This window comes from Littorina saxatilis, linkage group LG1, assembly GCF_037325665.1.
Source record: "Littorina saxatilis isolate snail1 linkage group LG1, US_GU_Lsax_2.0, whole genome shotgun sequence".
In the NCBI taxonomy this organism is placed as follows: Eukaryota; Metazoa; Mollusca; class Gastropoda; order Littorinimorpha; family Littorinidae; genus Littorina; species Littorina saxatilis.
In genome coordinates this window covers 31013729-31041228 of record NC_090245.1, presented here as the reverse complement: position 1 = coordinate 31041228, position 27500 = coordinate 31013729, and the positions used below count along the sequence as shown (strand labels likewise).

General features: G+C 39.1%; 2 protein-coding genes across 3 annotated transcripts in view; both read right to left on the bottom strand.

Moving 5' to 3' along the window:
* Window positions 1–27500, bottom strand: part of LOC138966864 (15-hydroxyprostaglandin dehydrogenase [NAD(+)]-like) — a 466254-nt gene that overhangs the window by 155408 nt on the left and 283346 nt on the right. The window lies entirely within an intron of this gene.
* Window positions 1953–7487, bottom strand: LOC138966844 (uncharacterized). Of its 2 annotated transcripts, XR_011455778.1 has the most exons (3): window positions 6471–7487; window positions 4206–5700; window positions 1953–4173 (listed from the first exon to the last, which is right to left on the bottom strand). XR_011455778.1 is itself a non-coding variant. In XM_070339203.1 (2 exons), the coding sequence occupies exons 1-2, from the start codon at window positions 7477–7479 to the stop codon at window positions 5312–5314; spliced, it is 1398 nt and encodes a 465-aa protein (XP_070195304.1). In that variant the 5' UTR covers window positions 7480–7487; the 3' UTR covers window positions 1953–5311. The 2 variants fall into 2 exon arrangements, 1 of the variants encoding a protein (XP_070195304.1); XM_070339203.1 differs by having other exon boundaries at window positions 1953–5700.

Genomic DNA, 27500 nt, shown 5'->3' with positions numbered 1-27500 from the left:
CGTTACCACAAACAGAGGATAACGTCCTGTTTCACCATAAACTATATGCCTTGGTGACTTCGAATGGACACCGACAAACCTTTTAATGGCAGACAAATGTACTCTTTCAACAATTTGTTGATCAGCAGAGAGTCCCCAGACCTCCGAACCGTACGTCAAGATCGGTTGTATTTGACTGTCAAACAGTTTAAAAAAGACGTAATGAAATGGAAAGGATTGGTCGTCGGGATTTGGACACGAAGAATTATCTCCTTGTCAAAAAGGCGTGAGAGAGAGAGAGAGAGAGAGAGAGAGAGAGAGAGAGAGAGAGAGAGAGAGAGAGAGAGAGAGAGAGAGAGAGAGAGAGAGAGGCAGACACACGAGAGAGAAACAGAGAGACAGACAGAAGGACAGAGAGACGGACAGAGAGAGAGAGAGAAAGAGCGAAAGAGAGAGAGAGAGAGAGAGAGAGAGAGAGAGAGAGAGAGAGAGAGAGAGAGACAGACACACAGATACACAGACAGACTACACGACATAATAAAGCGAGCGGTAAAAGCGTATACATTTCACGGGGAGAGTGTCATCCAAACAGTTCCGTTATGTTACTTGTTCAAATCTGAACACACCGTAAACCAAACCGGCAACCAGTACTCAAGTTACTTACAGAAAACTTTTTGTATAATTACTATCATTTTAAAATGAAATGTACATATCTGGTGCCATATCTTGATCCCGACGGTTCCTGTGACAGAGTCAGGATTAATTGTTGTTGTGACGGGCGCTGTGGCGGGGTGGTAAGACGTCGGCCTCTTAATCGGAAGGTCGAGGGTTCGAATCCCGGCCGCGGCCGCCTGGTGGGTTAAGTGTGGAGATTTTTCCGATCTCCCAGGTCAACGTATGTGCAGACCTGCTTGTGGCTTATCCCTCTTCGTGTGTACACGCAAGCACAAGACAAAGTGCGCACGGATAAGATCCTGTAATCCATGTCAGAGTTAGTTAGTTAGTTAGTTAACTGTTGCTTAATGGGTCCAGCAGACCATTTAGGCCAAATCAGGACCCCATGTCAGAGTTCGGTGGGTTATAGAAACACGAAAATACTCAGCATGCTTCCTCCGAAAGCGGCGTATGGCTGCTTAAATGGCGGGGTAAAAACGGTCATACACGTAAAATTCCACTCGTGCAAAAACACGAGTGTACGAGGGAGTTTCAGCCCACAGACGCAGAAGAAGAAGAAGAAGTTGTTGTTAAACAAAATGGGTGCGTGTGTACACGCGATATGATTACATGAGCATGCAAGTTTAGTTATACTAGTACTTTAAAAGCACTATCATGATGTTTACAGCAGCACGCATGCTACTCAAGATCAAAATAGGGATTACATAATTAAAACAAATGTAGTGGAGGAGTGGAAGGGGTAGAAGTAGAAGATACGAAGCCCAAGTCCAAGCGTCTTGTTTCAACTTTTTATTCAAGAAAACAATGCAAGGAAACGTAGAGGCCGAAGGCGAAACCCGTAGACAGCAAAGCAAGTGTAGTGTCGTGTTCAGCTGCTAGGAGCGAATGCATGCTTATGCCGGGGTCCGGCTTATACTTATAGCCCCGGCGCGGACTGCACAGAAAGCACCGTCCGCCGAGAATAAAAATCGCCTGAATACGGCCAGAAACACGGAATCTGTGTTTCTTACACTTGCTTTACCCCACGTTATTTAAACAAATACATAACCAATCATAACAAACAATACATCAAATTAAAGCTACGACCTTTAGCTTTCTGTTGCAATAGATCACATTTCGTAAAAACTTATATTTATTTAGTAGGATGCAAAAACAATGGTCCTAGTGAAGGCACTGAACCAACTTCAGTGCGGAAAATTACAAAACTCTCTAAACTGGAATAATGGACAAACTCATAAATCATACAGATAAAAAGAAGAACCCTAGACAAACATCATGATATGCGTTACTTGGGGGAAAATTATACATTGACTTAGTACGAAGCGGTAAAGTCCGAAAGTAAATGGAATCGGCTAAATTCCTGCGCGAGTACCTGTCTGCATAAATTAGCAATCTTTGCAGAGGAACCAAGCATCACTCATTACAACCAAATCCTTATAAACAAACTAAAATCATATGCAACATAGGTACGGGATATGTAATAGTGATACAAAAATGACAAAACAATGATTGAAAAGACAAAGATGAGTTTGTGAGAATCAATTTCTCTCAACGATACATGAAAACCGGTCAAGGTCAGAGTGACGCTTTGGTCAGTTCGAAGCATTATCGTAAATAACACAATAATATGCAGCCATCCAGCCTAATCAGTGACTTCTATGCAAACCTAAATATAATTAGGACCGTATCAAAGATAAAAGGGACTTTGAAAGATAGAAGTTAGGTAGATATATAAAGAAAGGTATTGTATTAGAATTTGCGCCGGCAAGGTGCGCGCGCATCATCGTATCGTCTGCTATGTACTGTACACAAGGCTGTTTCGCTATGCGATGATTAGAGTGTTTAGGGTAGCGAAGTGCACTTTGCTACACAAAGGGCGAGTTCGATCATTTACATCACAGGATTACACAAAAGAAAGGGGAGGTGCATGAGAAAACATTATTTTAATGGAATAGTATGTCATCAACAACCCTTTATTTTGTAAAAGAAAACTTATTAGATTACTGAAGCACATACATACAGATGCTAGGTTGTGTTGCAAAACTTCAAAATATAGAAACACTCTAGAATTATAGATTGCCTTTGCGACTCTATTTTGTTCTATCAAAACTGTAAATAAGGACATGTTAAACTTCGCAGAATGTAACACTGTTGATTGGAAGAAAACATGCAGACTGAAATGAAAACAGTTATCCTAAAATCATTAAACACAATTACTGAATATAAATGGATAAGACAATAAATAAACATGTTCCTGCTGTATATAATAAAACAATGTATACATGACGCACAACACATGTGTTAATATAACTCACACTGCGTGCCTGTGCAATCGCAATATAATTTGTAATATTTACATAATAAAAACAAACATTTTTCTTGGTACTTTCTCGTGTAAATGAATCTATGCACCATTAATTTTAGATCACAATTAACAACTTCACTAACTTCACCAAGTAATACTATACACAACCTCCTAATTGTGCCCTTATAAAAGCGCCTTGATGTCTGGCGGTGAATAGACGTATAGAAGAAAGTTGTATTATTGGTTTTGTTTATATTCTACTCAACTTTGGAATGGGTCTACGTTTTACCTTGCTAAGAGCAATATTGTATCTACATTAACATGCACACTCTTATGGAAGGCCACTAGGTTTATTAACTTTATAAAAACTATCGATAACCATTAAGAAAAGTATTTAATTATTTTTTATTTGATTGTTCGATATTTTGTATCCATACAATTGTTAACCAATCCCCCTGCTTCTGTGTCGATAGAAAACATATGTGACGTCTGACACACATTTATTGATAAGGAACAGAGGCGACTGATTATTTTGTTTAATTAATGCAAAAATGTCAACCAATGATTTGTAAAGTTATCGATTATTTTCTGAGAATGTATCGATAAATGTTAAAGAGTTGATTACCCTTTTTGCGTTCTGTACATTCCAACATGTATATAGTACTGGATACATTATCATCGACACAAAGCAAAAGCAGTAAACACATTTGCATACCCCTGACTTCTTCAAACTTTGTAAATTCAACCTCTTCTAATTATTTGAATTAGCAGAAGTATCCATCCCTCGAGACAAACTTTCGCAAAGCCTGCTGATACATTGTAAGTATTAATAGTGGCAATTTTCCCCTTGACCAAATACAGAACACTGTGCACCAAAGTTGACACATGGTTTTCTCTTCATATGCATGTATTGTATGACTTATAAAACCGATTTTTCCCACCAGAGTATTACAACATTGTCTCAAACGCAATGTCTTTCTTTTATCGAATATTTTGTCATAGTCAACAACTACTCATAACTCATACTCATAACATTTTATTGATCCAACAAAGGAAATTAAATTAGTCATCAGCACATATAGGTCATTAATTAATAACTATAAAAGAATAAAAGAAGAAAATTCATAAAACCCATGATATAAAAATACCCTTTTTTCTTGCACACCTGACACACCGACACACCAATACACATGCATACATGCCTACATACATACCTACATACATACATACATACATACATACATACATACATACATACATACATACATACATACATACATACATACATACATTCCATGTTAAAGTGTAGTTAAGAACATCACAGTAATTATATCATTGTTTGGATTAACAGATAAGTTTTTATGTAAATGATGATAACAACAATCCATAATTAACGCTATTGCACTACCAAAGAAGAGACCAACCAAACACATAAAAACCAATAACAGTAATCATCATCATAAGCAATGGTAATCTAAACATTGTGTTTTACTTGCTTATCAGTCCATCAAATTGTCAACCTCTCTGGTCCACGTAAGGAGTATATTGTCCAGCATCTTGCATTCATAGATTTCCATTGTTTCTGGTAACCTTTTTCACCTGAAACGTAATTACTGTCTTACCTTTTAGTAAAGTTGACCGTCTCTCTCGTTCACTAAAGCGAGCAATTCTTCCGGGTTTTGTTACGCTTAGGGTATTATTCTCAAAAGTAACCGTCTCTTGTTAGGCCATGCTTGGGTTCTCATTGTCTCTGTCAACCAGGGGCGGATCCAGGGGGGTTTCCGGGATTTCCGGAAACACCCCCCCCCCCCCAGCCTAAAAAGAAAAAAAAGAAAAAAAGAGAACACAAAAAGAAGAAAGTAAGAAGAAATAAATAATTTGAAAATAAAGACAAACTGATGGCTCAGACTGCACCTATTGCTCCATTTTCCTTGATTTAACAAAGTTTGTCGGGGGAGCATACTCCCGGACCCCCCTAGGAGCCGGCCTTTGTATTTTAAGTGACGATCTAGGAAAGTAGTTGGGTAATTTGTTGGCTCAGGTTGCACCAGATCGGTCAATTGTCCCTATTTTGATCCAAATTTGTCTTCTTAAATTTACTTTTTGGAAGGTGTATTAGGTAGGGGAATTCGAAGTTTCTTGGCTCAGATTGCTCCATTTTCCTTGTTTTTTTCCACGTTTCCCGGACCCCCCCTAGGAGATTGGAACGCTTTGCGCCCTCAACTAAACGCTTCCCGTCGTCGAATTGTCCGTAAAAGAAATTTGGAACACCCCCCTCCCCCCCCCCCCCCCCCCCGGCCCCTTAAACATGATGTGATCCGCCCCTGTTAACCTTCCCCTGGTAGACTCATTTCACTTGGTAACCGTGCAGTAAAGCTGACTGTCTCTCTCGTCCACTAAGGTGATGTATTCATTTACTTCTTCCTCGCTTGGTTTCTCATTGTCTCCTGTAATGCTTTTAGCAAGACTATACTCCACGTCGCAACCTTGCTGTACAGTTGACTGTCTCTCTCCCACCACCGTGATGTAGTCTGCTGCTTCCTCGACGATTAGGTTGTGTTTGGCAAGGCCCCGCAGACTGGTATAGCCATACTGTGCAGACTGGGTGCCAGCGTCTGGCTGAACGAGACAGTCGTAGCGTCCGGTTCTACGGGTTGCTGCAGAACAAGTTTCCATCTCCTGCCTCATGCTTTGCTGTGCGCTGTCTCCAAGGTCTACGGCCACGGCAGAATCGCTGCTTCCTTTTAGGGATTGGTAGGATATAATTAGTATCAACATCATCCCGTTGTTTTATTTGTGAAGTCAATACACAATGCGCTTTCGTCCTAGCCTCTCCTTGTGGTTGTTAGTACTTTCTTCCCCCTCTCCCTCCCTTTTCTTTTTATCTTCTGTAGATTCCTTTGTTCCTATTTAGCTCCCCATCCCCATTCTTTCAATTTGTTTTTCTGGTTTATTGTTGTTATGTCCATCATTACGAAAATGTGTGTAACTTAGTATTGTTCTGGTCACGTGATATAAGCATTTGCTTGAGTGCGTGTCCTAGTTGTGTGTTTTGAACTGTTCATGCGAAGAAATCCTGAATAAAATTTTGTTTAAACCAATACACAAATGTTTTCATTTAACCGTTGAATAAAAGATGGATAGTTTCAATCAGATATCATTTTAGGTATTTTATCGTGAACTTTGAAATTATGGGATCGACGTTACAGTGATGACCTCATTGTGTAGCAGACGATCGTTTGCATAACTCCGTGGAAATGGGACGTGGCCTTATGTTCACATGTTAGGTGCACGAAGACAGAATCAACAAACAATTGTTTCATGACGAAACGTATTCAACAAAAACGATCTACTCAGCACAGTCGGCAGCCAGGCTATATCTTGAAAATGTGTCCAGTTGTAAGCATAATTTGTATCCCATAAAAAGCCTGGGTAGATCTGTGGTAAATCAGAAGATATCTTACATGGTAAAGAGCGTATCTTAAAAGGAATATTATTTTCAAAAATTTACCAGAAGGTTCCAGCATCTGCCTGTTGATCATAGGCGCGGCGTCTTTGACGTTTGGTCCATGATCCCTCCTAAATGTTGGGTCTCTGTCGTAGTCATTGAGGGCTAATGGGCTGACCGGAGCTTCGTAGCCCTCGTCGTCTCGCTCAAACTGTTCGGACAAACGCTGGCTCGCGCTGGCAGTTCCTCGCGCAGGTAGTCCCATGCTGCCGTTGCCCTCTTGAGTCTTGTGCTCGTTTTTGTGGTCGGAGTTTGGCGTAGGAAGCTCGCAACGATTGACCATTTGGTCGGGCTGCTGTCCAGCACTAGGCGTTCTATTCCTCCTCCTCTGTCTGAACACAATAACGAGAGCAGCAACAGCGATGCTGACCGTTACAGCAAAAACAGTGACAACACCAACTACGATCCATCTCGACGATGGTGGCTGGTCTTGTAAAGTAGACCCTGTAGCTGTGGAGTATGTTATTGTGTTTTTGTGTCGAGTTGTTGCTGGTCTCGCTTCAGGTGGTTTGACGATACAGTCTGATTGTCCTCTGATTTGTATGTCATCTATCCAGACTTGTTTAGACGAACTTGCACTGAAGACAACTCTGTACTTGTCAGCACTGTTTAGTGGAGCCCGACCAAAATCCCAGTTATTTTTGTTGACTTCAAACAGCGACCATAACAACTCTTCACTTTTTTCGCGATTATCGTGTTGTAGGTGTACGCTGAGCTGACTGTTTGTTTCCGAGTCAACGTCGAATAGGAACATCAGACACGAATCGTTTGATGTCGGACTTTGTAAAACGCTCGTCAGGCTACCATTGCTCTCATTAAGGGAAGCAAACCAGTTACCTTGTTCATTCTTAATTAGTTGAAAACCGTCGCTGAACCAGTCACAAAACGTCCCATTTGGCTCATTTGTAATTCCAAACGTCATGGTGGTTTTGATACATGCAGTAGAACCTGCATGGGTTAGCAAAGAGCAGCACAGAAGCAGGAAGATATATAGAAGTGTTTGCCGTATCATATTTGTTTTAGTTCTGAAAATGAAGAAAAAACAACTTGGTTAGGCAAGTACAATCGGGCTTCATGAACTGTGATTTAATAAAGTACGTTAGGTGTTTGCTTTCAAAGTGTTCGTAGTCGTTAGAATAAAAACAAGTCGCGTAAGGCGAAAATACAACATTTAGTCAAGCTGTCGAACTCACAGAATGAAACTGAACGCAATGCAATTTTTCAGCAAGACCGTATACTCGTAGCATCGTCAGTCCACCGCTCGTGGCAAAGGCAGTGAAATTGACAAGAAGAGCGGGGTAGTAGTTGCGCTGAGCAGGATAGCACGCTTTTCTGTACCTCTCTTCGTTTTAACTTTCTGAGCGTGTTTTTAATCCAAACATATCATATCTATATGTTTTTGGAATCAGGAACCGACAAGGAATAAGATGAAAATTGATTTCGAAACTTTAATTTTGATCATAATTTTTATATTTTTAATTTTCAGAGCTTGTTTTTAATCCAAATATAACATATTTATATGTTTTTGGAATCAGAAAATGATGAAGAATAAGATGAACGTAAATTTGGATCGTTTGATAAAAAAATTTTGTTTTTACAATTTTCAGATTTTTAATGACCAAAGTCATTAATTAATTTTTAGGCCATTAAGCTGAAATGCAATACCGAAGTCCGGCCTTCGTCGAAGATTGCTTGGCCAAAATTTCAATAAATTTGATTGAAAAATGAGGGTGTGACAGTGCCGCCTCAACTTTTACAAAAAGCCGGATATGACGTCATCAAAGGTATTTATCGAAAAAATGAAAAACATGTCCGGGGATATCATTCCCAGGAACTCTCATGTCAAATTTCATAAAGATCGGTCCAGTAGTTTGGTCTGAATCGCTCTACACACACACACGCACAGACACACAGACACACACACACACACACACACACACACACACACACACACACACACACACACACACACACACACACACACACACACACACACACACACACACAGATACACCACGACCCTCGTCTCGATTCCCCCTCTATGTTATAACATTTAGTCAAAACTTGACTAAATGTAAAAAGAGGTCAGACTGAACAAAATGGGAATCAGAAAAAGATACAGTGCGCGGAAAAACGCAAATAAAGCGAAACAGACTCGATCCAACACAGACAAAACGAAACAAAGACAATTGAAAAATAGACGATAAATGAGATTGTTACGGACATGATTAATATTGTAGTAAAATAATATACCATAAAGTAAATAATTAAAATAAAGTAAAACCAGATACATAAATTGCGATAGAATTGCCTATGAAATGTGAAACTGAAATAAAGTCAATCAAAAATAAATAAACATAAATAAAAATAGATATAATATCATAACTAACAATAAATAAGCATAATTAAATCAATAATATTGAAAGTCGAGTTTTTGTTTTTTTTCTTATAAGTAACTCACCAAAACCAAACTGCCAAACGGAAATCACACAATCAAAACCACAAATGTTGTGTTTCAAACACCTTGTGATGCTGCTTCCTGGAGCATACTTTACTGAAGGAGCCTACTCTTGGAAACATGGAATATTTATACCTTAAACATCGCGATGCGATCATAATATAAGGAAAAAGTCTGGCTCTTCAAGCTTATTCATGCCAGCACACAAATAATATTCAGATAAAATATCAACAGCCCAGGCATGCAATTTTGCAACATGATATGTTTAAGTCAATGCACTATGCGGACAAAAAACAGGATGAAACCCAATTTACGAAAATAATTATCTGTGAATTGAATTGCCCAACGATGAAATTCGACACGCTGGCCTTCGGTTTTGTGTAAACACTGCCAATCAAGAGCTTCAGAAAAACTCACTGTTTATGACCCCACCCAAAATGACGCACACAAAAACAGGCGTAATATCTTCTATTTCGGTGTATCTGTGGATTTATTAGATACACCCCCCCCCCCACCCCTTCCTCCTTTCCACCCTCCCGTTCTCTGTCTGTCTTTCAGTCTGTATTTATGTCTGTCTGTCTCTGCCTGACTCTTTCTGTCCCTGTCTATCTGTCTGTCTGTCTGTCTTTCTATATCTGTCTGTCTGTCTGTCTGTCTGTCTGTCTGTCTGTCTGTCTGTCTGTCTGTCTCTCTCTCTCTCTCTCTCTCTCTCTCTCTCTCTCTCTCTCTCTCTCTGTGTGCATGTGTGTGTGTGTGTGTGTGTGTGTGTGTGTGTGTGTGTGTGTGTGTGTGTGTGTGTGTGTGTATGTGCACAGTCTTTGCTTTCGTTTACAATTATTCTCTGTATATGTTCCAAGGACAGGTTGGAAGATTAGGCTTTTTTCTTTATTTGGTGTTTAACGTCGTTTTCAACCACGAAGGTTATATCGCGACGGGGAAAGGGGGGAGATGGGATAGAGCCACTTGTCAATTGTTTCTTGTTCACAAAAGCACTAATCAAAAATTTGCTCCAGGGGCTTGCAACGTAGTACAATATATTACCTTACTGGGAGAATGCAAGTTTCCAGTACAAAGGACTTAACATTTCTTACATACTGCTTGACTAAAATCGTTACAAAAATGGACTATATTCAAAAGGAGAAACAGAATCCGTTAGTCGCCTCTTACGACATGCTGGGGAGCATCGGGTAAATTCTTCCCCCTAACCCGCGGGGGGTAAGATTAGGCTAGGCCTAAAACCTTTATCCTTATGTAATAAAGTTTTAAAGTTCTAAAAAGTTCTCTCTCTCTCTCTCTCTATCTCTCTCTCTCTCTCTCTCTCTCTCTCTCTCTCTCTCTCTCTCTCTCTCTCTCTCTCTCTCTCTCTCTCTGTCCGGACCAGTCAAGCGATGTGTTTAATGTACACTGCACAGTATAGTACAGAGATCGCGTTAGGGCTTGTATAAACCGTCATTACCTACAAGACAGGAAGAAAACACCAAGCAGAAACAAAATCGCACGACGACAGCAAGTCAAATAAAAACAACAACAACAACAACAACAACAACAACAACAACAACAACAACAACAACAACAACAACAACAACAACAACAAAGACAAACATCAGGTATAATAACCCTGAAACTATTCGATTTTGACTCAGGGAGAAAAAAAACAATCGCTGTTGCAAATCAAATATGGCAGAGCGCTATTTCAAGATGTGAGAACCAAAGGGACGAGCGAACGACGTGCGCATGAAGAGTAAGTCAGAGTAATGTAGAACCAAACTCCTGGCATTTGAGACAATAACAAGCATTGAGCAACTTTCATCATTATACAAATGATGATCGCCGCAAGCTCATGTGTTCCTCATTCTGCAGGGCACTCTTAACACTTATGTAAACAGTGATACACGAACAAAAACATACGTTTATTCTTAACAGAAGATAGTCCTTAGATCAAGACTGGGTTGGGTTTTTGTTTTACGAATAAACACACACACACACACACACACACACACACACACACACACACACACACACACACACACACACACACACACACACACACACACACACACACACATTGTTATTGGGTTGCCTCGACAAAAATCACACACAAAAAAACCCACTTTCAAGGCAACCCTGACAAGAAGAGACTATAGTATATAGTGCACATGTACGTGTTGCATCTGTAACGTAATGTTTACACCTATGCACTTCAGGTAGAAGCAATATTTACACACCAGAACAGCAGAGACAAAAACAAAAGTAGCAAATGGCATATATATACAACAGATTTAACGAGGGGGAAAGGTTTACTAGTATATCAGTGTCAATGACTGAATATTGCCAATATAATGTACACCTGTTATCCAGTTACGAGTGCATTAAAGTCACTAAAAATAGAACACTGAATTTCTCCATCGAACGTGCCATCGAAAGAAAACAAATAAACTTCCTGATATGCACACTCGTGATGAGGAAAATGTTAACACTGGTTGTTGCAATTAATTTTGTAATCCAAAAAGCTTAAAAAGGTTAAAAAAAAAATGAAAGAAAAAAAGCAAGGTCATCACTGAGTATGTGGACATTGTATCATTGCCATTCAAATTGTGCTTTTTGTTCACAAGAAATTTGAACAAGAGCTTCATGAAATTATATCAGGGTATTTAAAATCTGCATCCGTGACATCAGGTCTGAACATGTTGTTGTTTTTGTTGTTGTTGTTGTTGTTGTTGTTGTTGTTGTTGTTGTTGTTGTTGTTGTTGTTGTTTTTTGTTGTTGTTGTTGTTGGTGGTGGTGGTGTTTTTGTCGTTGTCGTTGTTGGTGCTGTGTATGTTATTGTTGTTGTCGTTGTCGTTGTTGTTTCTGGATAAGGGGGGAGGTTTTCCTTAGGGTCAGACTGTTTGCGAGAAGGGTTGTTAGCGATGACGCGATGAAGCGTCTTTCGAAAATGTATAGATACCCCCGAGCAAATCTGTTTAGTTCTCCATATTAGATGTGATTTGTTGTGTTGTAATGAACTGTGATCTGCTTTTCTTTTTTTTTTTTTGGACAGGCGTCCAGACGGAGGACAGAATTGCTCCGCCAGGCTGTCTTCGCCAAAAGACCAGTCAAGTCATTGATATGACACAGTCAAAACAACACTCAGGAATCTGGAAAATAAAGAAGATATAATGACCCCGTCAGAAGATGTAGAGGTTACATGCCGAGTCTCAGTGATTATTAAAAATAATGGTCGAAGTTGGCGGATCATGAAAAATGCGAGCTTCAGCGAGCTTTTTCATGACCGCGAACTGAGACCATTATTTTTAATAATCACTGAGACGAGGTGTGTAACCTCTTTATTGCTCCTTTCTTCAGTTATTCAAAGAAAACAGGAGTTTTTGTGCGAAAGTTTGATCGAATCCGAATCACTCAACCAGTCAACCTGCGCAGGCGATCGATTAATGCGCGGTTGTATAGTTCCGTGCAAATCATTCCATTCTGTTAACACTTCTTGTCAGTTTCCCTGTTTTAGACTAAAATCAAGTACACAGATATGCTGTTATTCTGCTGTGGCGGTAAAGGCAGATATTGTGTGTTCTGTTTATGTTTTAGTATCGTTTAGGATAAGGTTCTTTCGTCAAATGGGACTAGCAGACGAACTTTTGCACCCGTGTTCCAACGTTAATTTAATTTACTGTATGAAGTTCAGTTTTTTGGGGAAAATAGTGTATGAAACCGCTTTATGTTGTTTAAATTGATGAGATGTGTGCATTTGGTTGCGTGTGATCTGTTTATAAAATGAAATATTGTTGAAAACTGACCGTCGGATTGCAGTCAGTGTTGTCGAAGAAACTGCGTTAAAAGAAGGGGAACTACTCTTGTCGGCAAGAGTATGAGTTACTTGCCTTGGGAATTTGCTTGTGATGAACGGTGTGTGCACGGCAGATCTAGATTCAGAAAACAACCTAACTCATGGATTTTATATGGAGATTCATGTGTTCAGGCCTGTAGTTGTTAATTTAAATGCGGTATGTTTGTATTGTTTGCTCCAGAGATGTATATTTCGTACGTATAGAGCGTTCGGAACTTTTCAGTCGCAAAAGTAGTACCAAAACAGAACAGCTTCTCAACCCATTGCACTATCGAGGATTCAGGCTGTTGCTGGCTCGTTATTTGTTTGGTTGCTGGGTCATTATCGAAAAATAACTAGCTCTACAAGTTTACAGAGGTAAAGAAGCAGAGGGGGGAATAAACACCTATTCTCACCAGGAATCAGCTTTGGCCTGTCAAACCATAGTTTGTTTTTTTTAAATTTTATTTCTATTCTCACAATTCAGCGTTTTGGAGATTTTTTTTTTTCATTGACATAAATTCATGCATTCATCTTTGGTACACAGAAAAAATACAAAGGACAAATACAGATTTAAAGCAAACAAAGAATCTTACAATCTGAACTTCCTAGTCAAACAATAAAAAGGAAACCAAACAAAACAAGAAAACAAAATCAAACGAGCAAACAAAAACAACCTAACCAAAAAATACCATTACCAATACTAAAAGTTGGCGAAGAAGCCCATTTCTTAAATCATTTATATTTGGTACACAGAACTAAAGATTAAGGCAAACACCATAACTTACAATATGTAATCTATAGTCTTTTATTTTTTTTTTTCGGTTCGCACAGCGAACGTGTTTTTGGCTCACGTAAGTGTAGCCTATGCGATCGTAACTTTGTCTGTCTGTGCGTTTGTGCGTGTGTGTGTGCGTGTGTGTGTGTGTGTGTGTGTGTGTGTGTGTGTGTGTTTGTGCGTGTGTATGTCTGTGGTAGAAACTTTAACATTTCGTCATTTGAAGACGTCACATTATGGCGTCACGCGAAGGAATTACTGAAAGTCTCGGTTTTGAGCGGGCCGAGACTAGTTGGAAGGCAAGAGTTATCTTTTTCTTTTCATGTCTTGGCGTCTCAAATCTTATTAGTCAGAAAGCGCATGCACGTAGTCTCGACCAGCGCGTGGTGTGCTTCTTTCTGAGTACTTTACGTCACAAATTGTACTTTACGTACTTGATGATGACGTAAGTTAATTGTATGTGTTCTATTTCGTTGACTGAGCACGGCCGGGACCAGTTGGCGTGAGCGCTGGGATTTCGAGTTTCATTCGACATGTCAATGCATCGCAGTATGAAATAATACAGGTAGGAGGTTAGTTCTTGTACTTTGGGTCAACCAAAGTCGATAAATACATTCTTCACTATGGTATTGAGTCTGATTTCGTCGTCCATCTTGAATCGAAAAGCACTCTTCTTACAAAAAAAACCAACTTCGTTGCGAGCTACGGCGAAGCTTCGCATGTCAAAACTTGAGAAGCGATGTTGGGGTCAAAGTACCACGCCGTAGCTGCTGGTTTTTGGTATTAAGACTTTGCGAAGCTTCGTGTAGTGAGTTTGTGTTACTGTTTGTCTATTTCTTACGTGAGCCTTGAAGGCTTCGCCTCTTGTTTGTTGTGTTTTTTTTTGTTTTTTTTTTAAATCATAATTTTATATTTCTGATCTGCAATTGCTTTTCGAATAAAACAAAAAGAGGCATTGAAGCCTTTGTTTTTTTTTATAAATACTTATGCACATTTTAGCAACCAAAATTATACGGTTCAATTCTTTCAACAGAGTTGCTTGCATTTTTCGATTTTTGACACCAAACATAATTTTGTGCACTGTTAACTCTATTTGTTTATCCAGATGTACCCAAATATAAAATTCTATCTGTTTCCAAAACTCAATCACCACTGGGCAAAAGAGAAAAAAGTGTTCTATATAATCAACGCTATTACTACAATATGAACAGACATTGTCCTCCACAACTTTCATTTTACATAACATATTAATGTTTGTGGGATAAATATTGTGAAGTAATTTCCATTGTAATACACGCAACCTTGTTTCTTTAACCGATTCAAAACTAATCAGCCAATCTTTCTTATCAATTTCATAATTAAATTTCCTCCTCCAAAAGCCAATTGCACACCGGTTCAACAACTTTCATACTTACTAATTCTTTTCTAAACTGTTGTGCGCTGTGTACTTTCTTACCACGATATGAGGGGATATCCATCAAATCAATTTCTTTCTTTCCGTGCATCGTCTTATGCATTACATTCAGAACAACAGCACGAACCATGTTATATTCCAAAATTCTCCGTGGGGATTTTCCTAAAACATCACAAATGAACTGATAGGAAGCAAATTCGTTTCTGTATAAAACATCATGTACACTATTAAGACCCTTTCTCGCCCAATCTTCAAAATACAGTACATTTCCGGCATAAGCAAAACATTGGTTATTCCATAAAAGCAGATTAAATAAATTATCATCAATACATAAGCCTACGTTGTTATCAAGCCAGGTTTTCAAAAAAAAATTCCAAAATTTGGATTTGACAAGTTCACTCCCCTTTAGTCTCCGAAAATGAACATTTGAATAAAAACATTCACAATGTGAGCCGTACATTGAAAACACTGACTTTGGAACACATTTCCACTTATCCGTAACTTCGGGGGATGTCAGTCTGACAGCCCATTGTAATAAAAAGGATGCCTGCATGTGTTTCAAATCAATCATATTTAAACCACCATTTTCGACATCACTACACAATAATTATTATCCTTTTAACCTTTTCAAATGCCTTTTTATTATTTTCCTTCCTTTTCCACAAAAATCTAAACAACAGTCTATTAACTTCTGCTAATACTTTATCAGGGATCACAAATGCCTGCATAAAATAAACAAATTGGGAAATCAAAAACGTTTTTATTACAATAATTTTACCCATGATACTCAAATTTCTTTTCTCCCATGCCGAAATCAAGCGCTTAACAGACGTAATTCGCTCTGTCCAATTTTCCTCAACGTCAGAGGCTGATATGTCATTACAAAAATAAATTCCCAAAATCTTTAATTTTTTCTTCCAATTGAAATCATAAAAGGTGTCTTGACAATGTTTTTGACTTCCTGGCCACATGGCTTCACATTTCGACAGATTCAACTTTAATCCGGAAACGTAGTAAAAAGAATCAAAAATCAATAAGGCATGTTTTAAATCCGTTTCACTTTTCAAAAATAACGTTACATCGTCAGCATACACAGCAATTTTTAACATATCATCCCAAAACCTATCATTTAAACAATTCAGATTCGAAATACCTTTAACATTCTTATTCTGCCTAATCTTAATGGCTACTAACTCAATTGCCAAAACAAAGGCTAAAGGCGAGAATGGACATCCCTGACGGATTCCAGACTCCACTGGAAAATACTCAGACAACCAGCCTGCATAATTAACACAACTCTTGGCATCTTTCATCAAAACTTCGACCCAAGTTACAAACTCCGGGCCAAACCCAAATTTTTTAAAAACATTTATCATAAAGTCTTTTGAAATACAATCAAATGCATGAAACATGTCAATGGTAACCAAAAGACCTGGTTTATCTTGCACATTCATTTGATCTATGACGTCATCAATCAATCTTAACAAAGATGAAACTTGCCTCCCTTTAATATATCCAACCTGATCAGGATTAATCACATTGTGTACAACTTTGTTCATGCGTAGAGCCAGACACTTCGCCATTAATTTATAGTCACTGTTTGTTAGCGAAATTGGACGACAATTATTTAATTCATCTCTCGGAAGGTTTTTACCTTTATGAATTAACACAATGACAGCATTTCTTTGAGACGCAGACAAAATACCATTATCAAATGCTGCTGAAAAAGAACGTGATATAAATATACTCACTCGAGACCAAAATACTGTAATAAATTCAATTGTAATGCCATCAGAACCTGGCGAAGAACCATTTTTCATTTGTTTTAGTGCGTGTAACAGTTCATTAGCAGTTAGAGAACCCTCGCAGCTGTTCGTATCTTCGTCGAAAAGGGAAGGAACGCTGCAGCCTTGCAAAACATCGTCAACATTACCAACATTATCTACTATATATATTTTCTTTGTATACAAATTATTAAAATTTTGTTTGCACACTGTGTATTTGTTTTTGATCTGTACACACTCGCCCTTCATCATCTTTCACGCGATCCATAACCTTTGCATTTGCACGCGCTTTTTCCAAACTCAAGAAATATTGTGTTTTTCTCCCCTTCCTCGACCCATTTAGCGTGAGCTCTAACCTGAGCGGCTCGTGCCCTTTTTATTTCCATTAACTCGAGTTGCATTTTCACGTGTTCACGCTTTGCTTGGGTATCATTACAGTGAGGATTCTTACTCAAGTAAACGGCTAAATCATTCAGTTTATTACACAAATCTGCAACTTCATTTCTCCTTTGACACTGTCAGGGACGTAGCACACCTAATAAAAGTGGTAGGGCGGAAAAAAATGGAAGACAAAATGCTGAGACAGCTAAGGAAATATGGGGCTTACACTACCGCCCCCCCCCCCCCCCCCTTCCCGTCCCCTTGTAATGGTCTAAAACAGAAAGAAAACATGATGCGATTTCGTGCCTTCTGAGCTCAGTTCCATCTAATCATCTTTCCATCCTCCACCAAACAACGGGCTGGTGAATGTATCAGTGATTATCAATCGACTTACATTTATATCTAAATTCCGATACGTTGAATGTGATGAGCACTTACTTCAAATGACTTTCGTCTTCATTATTGTCTAGTGTGTTAAAAAGCAAGGATTGACAAACTGGTTTACTTCTAAACAAGCAATTTATTGATCCGTCCAGCCATCAACATTGGCAGCCTGAGTGATGACTGAAAAATAGAGGGATTTGTCAGAATATTTTTAGCGCGTTTTCGATCCATCACAACCAGGATGCACACTTGTGTCCATTATTCAATTCTCTCTCTACATGTTGTTTCATGTGACACTGTTAACCCCACAAGTTACTGTGTTACTCAATTGTTATGGCGTACTTACGGTTGACACACAATCACTCACCCCTCAGTCTGACCCCAGCTTCACACACAGAGTATACCAAACATTTCTTACCTCCATTGTTTCTCATGTGAGCAGACGGACGAAGAAGCAATTTTCACTAAATTGGCGCCAATACTTTTATGGCCTGACGGAACTCGTCACGTGTGACGTTCTCGTCAAAATAAGACGTCATCCTATTCCAGCAGTTGACCAAGACTAACACACAACAACAAAAAACCAAAAAAACCGACCTTATGCCATCGCGTGAATATTACGTGGGGTGTTCTGTTGGTAGATCTCTCTCTCTCTCTCTCTCTCTCTCTCTCTCTCTCTCTCTCTCTCTCTCTCTCTCTCTCTCTCTCTCTCTCTCTCTCTCTCTCTCTCTCTCTCTCTCTCTCTCTCTCTCTCTCTCTCTCTCTCTCTTCTCTCTCTCTCTCTTTCTCTCTCTCTCTCTCTCTCCTGGTCAAGTAATCTTCGACGAAGCCCGGGGTTCGGTATTGCATTTCAGCTTGGTGGCTTAAAAATTAATTAATGACTTTGGTCATTAAAAATCTGAAAATTGTAAAAAAAAATAAAAATTTATAAAACGATCCAAATTTACGTTTATCTTATTCTCCATCATTTGCTGATTCCAAAAACATATAAATATGTTATATTCGGATTAAAAACAAGCTCTGAAAATTAAATATATAAAAATTATTATCAAAATTAAATTGTCGAAATCAATTTAAAAACACTTTCATCTTATTCCTTGTCGGTTCCTGATTCCAAAAACATATAGATATGATATGTTTGGATTAAAAACACGCTCAGAAAGTTAAAACAAAGAGAGGTACAGAAAAGCGTGCTATCCTTCTTAGCGCAACTACTACCCCGCTCTTCTTGTCAATTTCACTGCCTTTGCCGTGAGCGGTGGACTGACGATGCTACGAGTATACGGTCTTGCTGAAAAATGGCAGCTACTTGACTAAATATTGTATTTTCGCCTTACGCGACTTGTTTTTTTCTTTACGGAAAAAGTGGTCGGGCGGTCGCCCTACATGCCCTACCGGGTGCTACGTCCCTGCACTGTTTATTTTTGCTATAATTAATGGTAAACTCCCTTATTTTAACTTTTAACATTTCCCAATCCAGTTGACAATCCAATTCTTTGCTACAAAATCCTTCAATAAAAATATTCATTTCATTAACATAATCGATATCTTCCAACATCAAATTATTAAACTTCCAATAACCTTTGCCTCTTACAATCTCACTTACTTTCAATCGAACCAGGCACCCTCTATGGTCTGAAAAAGGAACACTGACCATGCCACAATCAAAGTTCAAATAAAAAATACCGGAGCTAACCAAAATGTAATCAAGTCGTCTGGCAATAAACGGAGTCTTTCTTGACCAACTGTGATCTGCTGTGCTTTGCCTAGTTTGCCCTGACTGTCTGTATATCTGTCGATCTGTCTGTCTCTCTGTCTGTCTTTCTGTCTGCTATCACAGGCGATATAGAAGTATTGCCTCTGACTTTTGTTCTTTGTTTATTCGCGATTTTGGCATCACTCTGTCTGTCTCTGTCTCTGTCTCTGTCTCTCTCTGTCTCTGTCTCTGTCTCTCTCTCTCTCTCTCTCTCTCTCTCTCTCTCTCTCTCTCTCTCTATATATATATATATATATATATATATATATAAAACATCAGAAATTGTGAAAGAAACAATTGAAAGTCAGCAGAGACTTTCTTCCGAGATTTGTTAAAATCTCTTAGCAGAGATAGAGAGAGAAGTAAGTATCCCTTCACAGACAGCCTATTGGGAGCATCAGACCCTCCTCAAGGGGGACCGAGATTTACAGAGCAAAGTCCCTTTGTGGGGGACGTATCGCAAGGTAATCTAGTCCTGAGGAGGACCATTGATATATATAACAAAATCAAGACTAATGTCTGTCTGTCTGTCTGTCTGTCTGTCTGTCTGTCTGTGCGCGATGCGCGGCCAAGGTTCTCGATGGATCTGTTTCAAATTTGGTGATCATATTCAGATACACCCTGGACACAACCTGGTCGATGAGATATTTCAACACGTGCTCTCAGCGCGCAGCGCTGTGCGCGCTGAACCGATTTTGTGTTTTGTTTTGTCTGGATCCACTACCAGTAACTCTTCCTTATCTTCTCCAGTGTTTTCAGCCGCGATTATCTCCCTTCCTCCGTATGGCGTCAATCCATATTCCCGTTACTACGTTACTATTTTTAGAAGGTCACTGCAAGTTACTATTTTTAGAAGGTCTCCAGTGTTTTGCGCGTTTATCTCCTTTCCTTCGTGCGCCGGCAAAGCCGGCGTACACCCGGCAAAGCCGGGTCCCAGGCGCAGCCTGGTATTCGGCTCTATTTCTTCCCGGCGAAGCCGGTACCCGGCGAAGCGGGTAATCATCTAGTATATATATATGTAGAGGTTACATGCCGAGTCTCAGTGATTATTAAAAATAATGGTCGAAGTTAGCGGATCATGAAAAATGCGAGCTTTAGCGAGCTTTTTCATGACCGCGAACTGAGACCATTATTTTTTATAATCACTGAGACGAGGTGTGTAACCTCTTTATTCCTCCTTTCTTCAGTTATTCAAAGAAAAGTGGATTTTTTTTGCGAAAGTTTGATCGAATCCTATTCTCTCAACCAGTCAACCTGCGCAGGCGATCGATTAATGCGCGGTTGTATAGTTCCGTGCAAATCATTCCATTCTGTTAACACTTCTTGTCAGTTTTCCTATTTTGGACTAAAATCAAGTACACAGATATGCTGTTATTCTGCTGTGGCGGCAAAGGCAGATATTGTGTGTTCTGTACATGTTTTGGTATCGCTTTGGATAATGTTTTTTCGTCAAATGGGACTAGCAGACGAACTTTTGCACCCGTGTTCCAACGTTAAAAACTGTATGAAGTTCAGTTTTCTGGGGAAAATAGTGTATGAAACCCCTTTATGTTGTTTAAATTGATGAGATGTGTGCATTTGGTTGCGTGTGATCTGTTTATTAAATGAAATATTGTTGAAAACTGACCGTCGGATTGCAGTCTGTTGTCGAAGAAACTGAGTGAAAAGAAGGGGAACTACTCTTGTCGCTAGACAAAGTATGAGTTACTTGCCTTGGGAAATTGCTTGTGATGAACGGTTTGAGCACGGCAGATCGAGATTCAGAAAACAACCGAACTCATGGATTTTATATGGAGATTCATGCGTTCAGGCCTGTAGTTGTTAATTTAAATGCGGTATGTTTGTATTGTTTGCTCCAGAGATGTATACTTCGTACATTAGAGCGTTCGGAACTTTTCAGTCGCAAAAAGTAGTACCGAAACGGAACAACTTTTCAACCCATTGCACTATCGAGGATTCAGGCTGTTGCTGGGTCGTTATTTGTTTGGTTGCTGGGTCATTATCGAAAAATAACTACCCCTACAAGTTTACAGAGGTAAAGAAGCAGAGGGGGGAATAAATATGTATATCCGCTTCGCCGGGTACCGGCTTCGCCGGGAAGAAATAGAGCCGAATACCAGGCTGCGCCTGGGACCCGGCAAAGGCCGGGTGTACGCCGGCTTCGCCGGCGCACGAAGGAAAGGAGATAAACGCGCAAAACACTGCAAACACTTTGAAACACTTGTGCTCTTTACATAGACGAGCTGTTAAATTAATTCTTTTAAAAATTGCATCTCTCTCTACGTCTGATTATGTAGAGGTTACATGCCGAGTCTCAGTGATTATCAAAAATAATGGTCGAAGTTAGCGGATCATGAAAAATGCGAGCTTTAGCGAGCTTTTTCATGACCGCGAACTGAGACCATAATTTTTGATAATCACTGAGACGAGGTGTGTAACCTCTTTATTCCTCCTTTCTTCAGTTATTCAAAGAAAAGAGGAGTTTTTTTGCGAAAGTTTGATCGAATCCTATTCACTCAACCAGTCAACCTGCGCAGGCGATCGATTAATGCGCGGTTGTATAGTTCCGTGCAAATCATTCCATTCTGTTAACACTTCTTGTCAGTTTTCCTATTTTGGACTAAAATCAAGTTCACAGATATGCTGTTATTCTGCTGTGGCGGCAAAGGCAGATATTGTGTGTTCTGTATATGTTTTGGTATCGGTTAGGATAATGTTCTTTCGTCAAATGGGACTAGCAGACGAACTTTTGCCCCCGTGTTCCAACGTTAAAAACTGTATGAAGTTAAGTTTTCTGGGGAAAATAGTGTATGAAACCGCTTTATGTTGTTTAAATTGATGAGATGTGTGCATTTGGTTGCGTGTGATCTGTTTATTAAATGAAATATTGTTGAAAACTGACCGTCGGATTGCAGTCTGTTGTCGAAGAAACTGAGTGAAAAGAAGGGGAACTACTCTTGTCGCTAAACAAAGTATGAGTTACTTGCCTTGGGAAATTGCTTGTGATGAACGTCTGATCTAGATTCAGAAAACAACCGAACTCATGGATTTTATATGGAGATTCATGTGTTCAGGCCTGTAGTTGTTAATTTAAATGCGGTATGTTTGTATTGTTTGCTCCAGAGATGTATACTTCGTACATTAGAGCGTTCGGAACTTTTCAGTCGCAAAAAGTAGTACCGAAACAGAACAGCTTCTCAACCCATTGCACTATCGAGGATTCAGGCTGTTGCTGGGTCGTTATTTGTTTGGTTGCTGGGTCATTATCGAAAAATAACTACCCCTACAAGTTTACAGAGGTAAAGAAGCAGAGTGGGGAATAAAAAAAATTAAAGATTCTTCTTATCAAATCAAGATTTATCTATAACAAAGGTGCAATGATGCATAGAATTATGTCAGGGAATGCACCTACATTCATTGCCTCAAATTTCAAACTGACTAATTCAATAAAACTAAACAAATTAATTACCCCAACCCCTAGAATTGACCTTTACAAATCAAGTCTTTCTTATTCTGGCGCCTTATTGTGGAACTCCATTCCTGATTTAATTAAAATGCAATTCGGTGAAACTTCCTTCAAAGAAATGTATATGCTGTTTCTCTTGGAAACAAGTAAATAATTATGTGATAATATTACATAATTGCTTGATATTCATAATGCATTTTGAAATGTCTTTTTAATTGTTTCACATGTTAATTATATACATTGTATTGTAATTAACTTAACTTCTATTTCTTCTTGTTATTAATCGAGTTACCCTTAATGGGCGAGGGCCGGACGAAAAAAAGCATGTATACTTTGCTTATTCTGTTACCCTCGATAAATAAATAAAGTTCAAAGTTCAAAGTTCAAAGTTCTCTCTCTCTCTCTCTCTCTCTCTCTCTCTCTCTCTCTCTCTCTCTCTCTCTCTCTCTCTCTCTCTCTCTCTCTCTCTCTCTCACCCTCTGCCCGCCTCCCCCACCACCAACATATCGTTTGAAATTCACTGGCAATGATGCGTACGTGCCGATGTCTCCACGGAATGCAAAACCGAGGAATGTCACCCTTCTGAACCAGAAACCCATTACACAAGAAATGTTTACCCCCTGCACCGCCCTCCTGACCAAATCAAGAAAAAGTAAATACAAGGAAACTGCCGGGTGCCACAAGAAATCAGGATACGTGTTATTTGGAGCCAGTCTGAAGAGCTTGTTCGTGCCAGACTTGAAGTCTCCAGAGATGTGAGTGGTGCATAGCATGCGTGAGGGCTCATAATTATTGTCACAGATAATGTAACATAATGTCCATTGCTGTCCGGCGTCCGCACATGCCTGGAGATAGCGTAACGTAGTTTGTTGTCGGTTAGGATTATCAAAAGGACGAGGTTTAGATAGCAACATGTCTTTCTAACGTACAACAAATAGACATTTGTAGTTTCGGGGTTATTCCGTTGGATCATTGTTAATTGTAATCATGGAAAACATGAAACAACAGTTAATGCATAATGCATGGTAATTAAAACCATTTCTCTCAATTGAATCTTTACGCTGTATATCTGATCTCTTTATAAAGTCAAACAGAGCACAGTTTAAGTTTTGTTTTCATTTATGTAATACAAGACTAAGGTTCAGCAGCTAATTCGACGAATACCCACAACCAATAAAAATGAAAACAAACTTAACTTTATTTTAGCGAAACCTGAGAAGACGAAAACGAAATTAAATGTAACTGTACCTGACGGATTTACCACGTTTGCAAAATTCCATTTGTTTTGAAGAAAGTAATACAGGACCAGAAGCTGCTTTGGTAAAGCTGAGTCATACCACCTGCTATGATATCGCATCAAGCCCTCAAAAGCCTTCTGTGCTGCTAAAGGTTTTAGGAACGAGGTAACTGATAGACGTCACGCCCATAAGAAAAATACCTATCTCAGTGTTAGGCATTTCTGTATTAAAAGTACAGGGGAAGCTACTGGAAGGGTATCTGTCGTGTGCTAGAGAGTACACACTCTCAGACCATCAGAAAAACAATTGCCACGGTAACGTGATCAAGAATACCGATCTCGTCTCATGAGTCAGGCACTTTTTCTTTAGGATTCAGGAAGACTTGTTTTGAGAATGTGAAGGTATGCAAAAGCTCGCTGTGGGTTGTCATGCAGTATTGCTGATTGAAAATGTTGATGTCAGCTCTTTATCTTACGTTTATCCAGTGGTAACAGCTCGAGATAGGCAGTTTGCAACTTATAACTAAACTGAGATAAGCAGATTGCTCAGAAACCAAAACAGGTTTTTTGCATTTTTCTCATAACATCACAAAATGACATAGGAAATTATCTTATGAGCGTGACGTAGAGCTGGGAGAGGGACTAATATCTATGTTGGTTCTTGGACGACTCTAGCATCGTGCTATATGGTTGTCGATGACATTGTTGACTATATTATATCTGGGGCCAAACTGGCGTCCAAATGCCAAGATACGTTGTCTTTGTAATCTTCTGAGATGCTATATGGTTCGGGGTTGACTGAATATGGTGGTGAGCGTTGGGGTTCCAATCTGTTGGTAAACTATCGTGAGTTTTGAAGAAGTGGATGTAAACTTGTGAATCTGTCAATTTAATCGACGAATCGTAGATCCTCTTTCTTCGTCATTACCATATTCTTCACTATAAAGTCTTTCACTAATTCTTTGTTTGCTTCTTTCTTTCTTTCTTTCGTTCTGTCTTTTTGATTTTATTTTCTTCTTTCTTTTTTCTTTCTTTTTTAAATTGTTTTTCTTTCTTCTGTATTAAACCTCCCGAGGTTCCAGATCAAAGGCAATTAGTTAAAAACTGACCTACATTTTGCGCTGCCTCAGTCCTAACAGTGGGTGCACCAATTTAGTCAAAGGGAGATTGATCCGCTTAAGCTGTCGTGACCTCTCATTCCCAATTCTGTGCCCGGCGGATCGACCCCAGTTCTATTTCCTGTGCAGTTCCACCTTTAAGCCTCTCCTGGGCATTCTCTCGGGGAGTCAGACCGTCGACAGCGGTCTGAGAGTTTGTTGAGACGGTACTGTGATCATGCGCCACCCTCTGTGGTAGTGTTGCCCTTTGTTAAAGTATGTATTATTTCCCGTGTGAACGATCGTGTCGACCGCCACAGAAATTGCCAGATGTTTGCATAGAATGAGGTTATCTAGCCACTTAACATCAAGCAAAATGGAAAAAAAAACGATTTTGCTCTGTTCAGAATGGTGATGAGCCAGATGAAGAAAAATCCCATTGTTTATTGCCAGATTCAGACATACAGTTGCATTGTATTGTTCTGCTTTTTTTGTTGCATGTTGACACTGTTTTCATTTACGAATAAATTCAACGAAAAAAAATTCAAACTCTGCACAGTACGCTACATTTTTGGCATACATTCAAGACGAATGATGCTCGTATCTTCCGTACAAGCCTTAACAGATCTTTCGTGTTTGCTTTTTATATTTAGTCAAGTTTTGACTAAATATTTTAACATCGAGGGGGAATCGAAACGAGGGTCGTGGTGTATGTGCGTCTGTCTGTCTGTCTGTGTGTGTGTGTGTGTGTGTAGAGCGATTCAGACTAAACTACTGGACCGATCTTTATGAAATTTGACATGAGAGTTCCTGGGTATGAAATCCCCGAACGTTTTTTTCATTTTTTTGATAAATGTCTTTGATGACGTCATATCCGGCTTTTCGTGAAAGTTGAGGCGGCACTGTCACACCGTCATTTTTCAACCAAATTGGTTCAAATTTTGGTCAAGTAATCTTCGACGAAGCCCGGACTTCGGTATTGCATTTCAGCTTGGTGGCTTAAAAATTAATTAATGACTTTGGTCATTAAAAATCTGAATATTGTAAAAAAAAATAAAAATTTTCAAAACGATCCAAATTTACGTTTATCTTATTCTCCATCATTTGCTGATTCCAAAAACATATAAATATGTTATATTCGGATTAAAAACAAGCTCTGAAAATTAAATATATAAAAATTATTATCAAAATTAAATTGTCCAAATCAATTTAAAAACACTTTCATCTTATTCCTTGTCGGTTCCTGATTCCAAAAACATATAGATATGATATGTTTGGATTAAAAACACGCTCAGAAAGTTAAAACAAAGAGAGGTACAGAAAAGCGTGCTATCCTTCTTAGCGCAACTACTACCCCGCTCTTCTTGTCAATTTCACTGCCTTTGCCATGAGCGGTGGACTGACGATGCTACGAGTATACGGTCTTGCTGAAAAATGGCAGCTACTTGACTAAATATTGTATTTTCGCCTTTCGCGACTTGTTAATTGATAACCTAAGCACATTTGGTTCAACTGTTAAATTGTCTGAATGAGTGCACTTACTAAAAGGAATCCAAACATATGTAGGCAAATTACATATGAACAAAAATGAAGAAGATGTTATGTTTGTGTGTGTGTACCTACTGCAAATGGTCAGCGTCAGGTAATAGGCGGAGCCATGCAAACAGACGTAAAAAAGACAGAACAGCAATATCCATGACAAGAGCTGTGCGTGAAATTGTCTCCTGCCTTCAATACATAATAACGTTACATGAAGTCATTTGAGACGAAATAAAGGCAATTCCACGGATAAGAGGAAGCAACGTGACCAATCACTAATAATACAAAAATAACTAATTGTCACGACTTCTTAGTACTTAAAAAAAATCTCTAGTGCAGCACGGAAAAAACGCATTCTTAGGGGCGACATAAGTGGCCTGGAACTCATCAAAGACAAAATAATAGACCTATCTATGATCAAATCGAGGTGGTTATAGACATAAAGTGCACGACCTTTCCGGCGATATTTCGGAAGTAGTCGCTAACTCCAATGGTACATTCTTCTTGTGGAAGTAATAAAACATGACAATTCAGACAGCATGGAGATTAAAGATGTCCTCCTTCTCGTTGTAAATGATGAAGAAAAGCCCACACAGATATGTCCTGATGTCAAATATGGTCCTCAAGAGAAGAAAGATATATCTTTATAAATGGAGGGGTCAATCTGATTACTGTTCCACAAGGGGCTGACCTACTGCCAGAAAGGAATACAACCATGCATCAGTTTCAAACAAATCAAGAATATGTTTCATTTGGTGTGTGTCTCAGATAAATAATGTATATCATGTTATCGAACCATATTTGACAACTTTTTCCTTGTCTATTCGTTTGACATTTTTGTTTGCTGAAAATCAGCTGCTTGAAGACAGACATTTTGTGACATTCCTCTCTTGACGACAAACACAAGTTCATCTCTAGT

Bases quoted from the DNA above. Each gene is read 5' to 3' on its own strand.
- LOC138966844 (XM_070339203.1), bottom strand. From the start codon at position 7,479: ATGATACGGCAAACACTTCTATATATCTTCCTGCTTCTGTGCTGCTCT. The intron at 5,701-6,470 runs GTAAATTTTTGA...AATCCCTAAAAG, and splicing joins GCAGATGCTGGAACCTTCTG to GAAGCAGCGATTCTGCCGTG.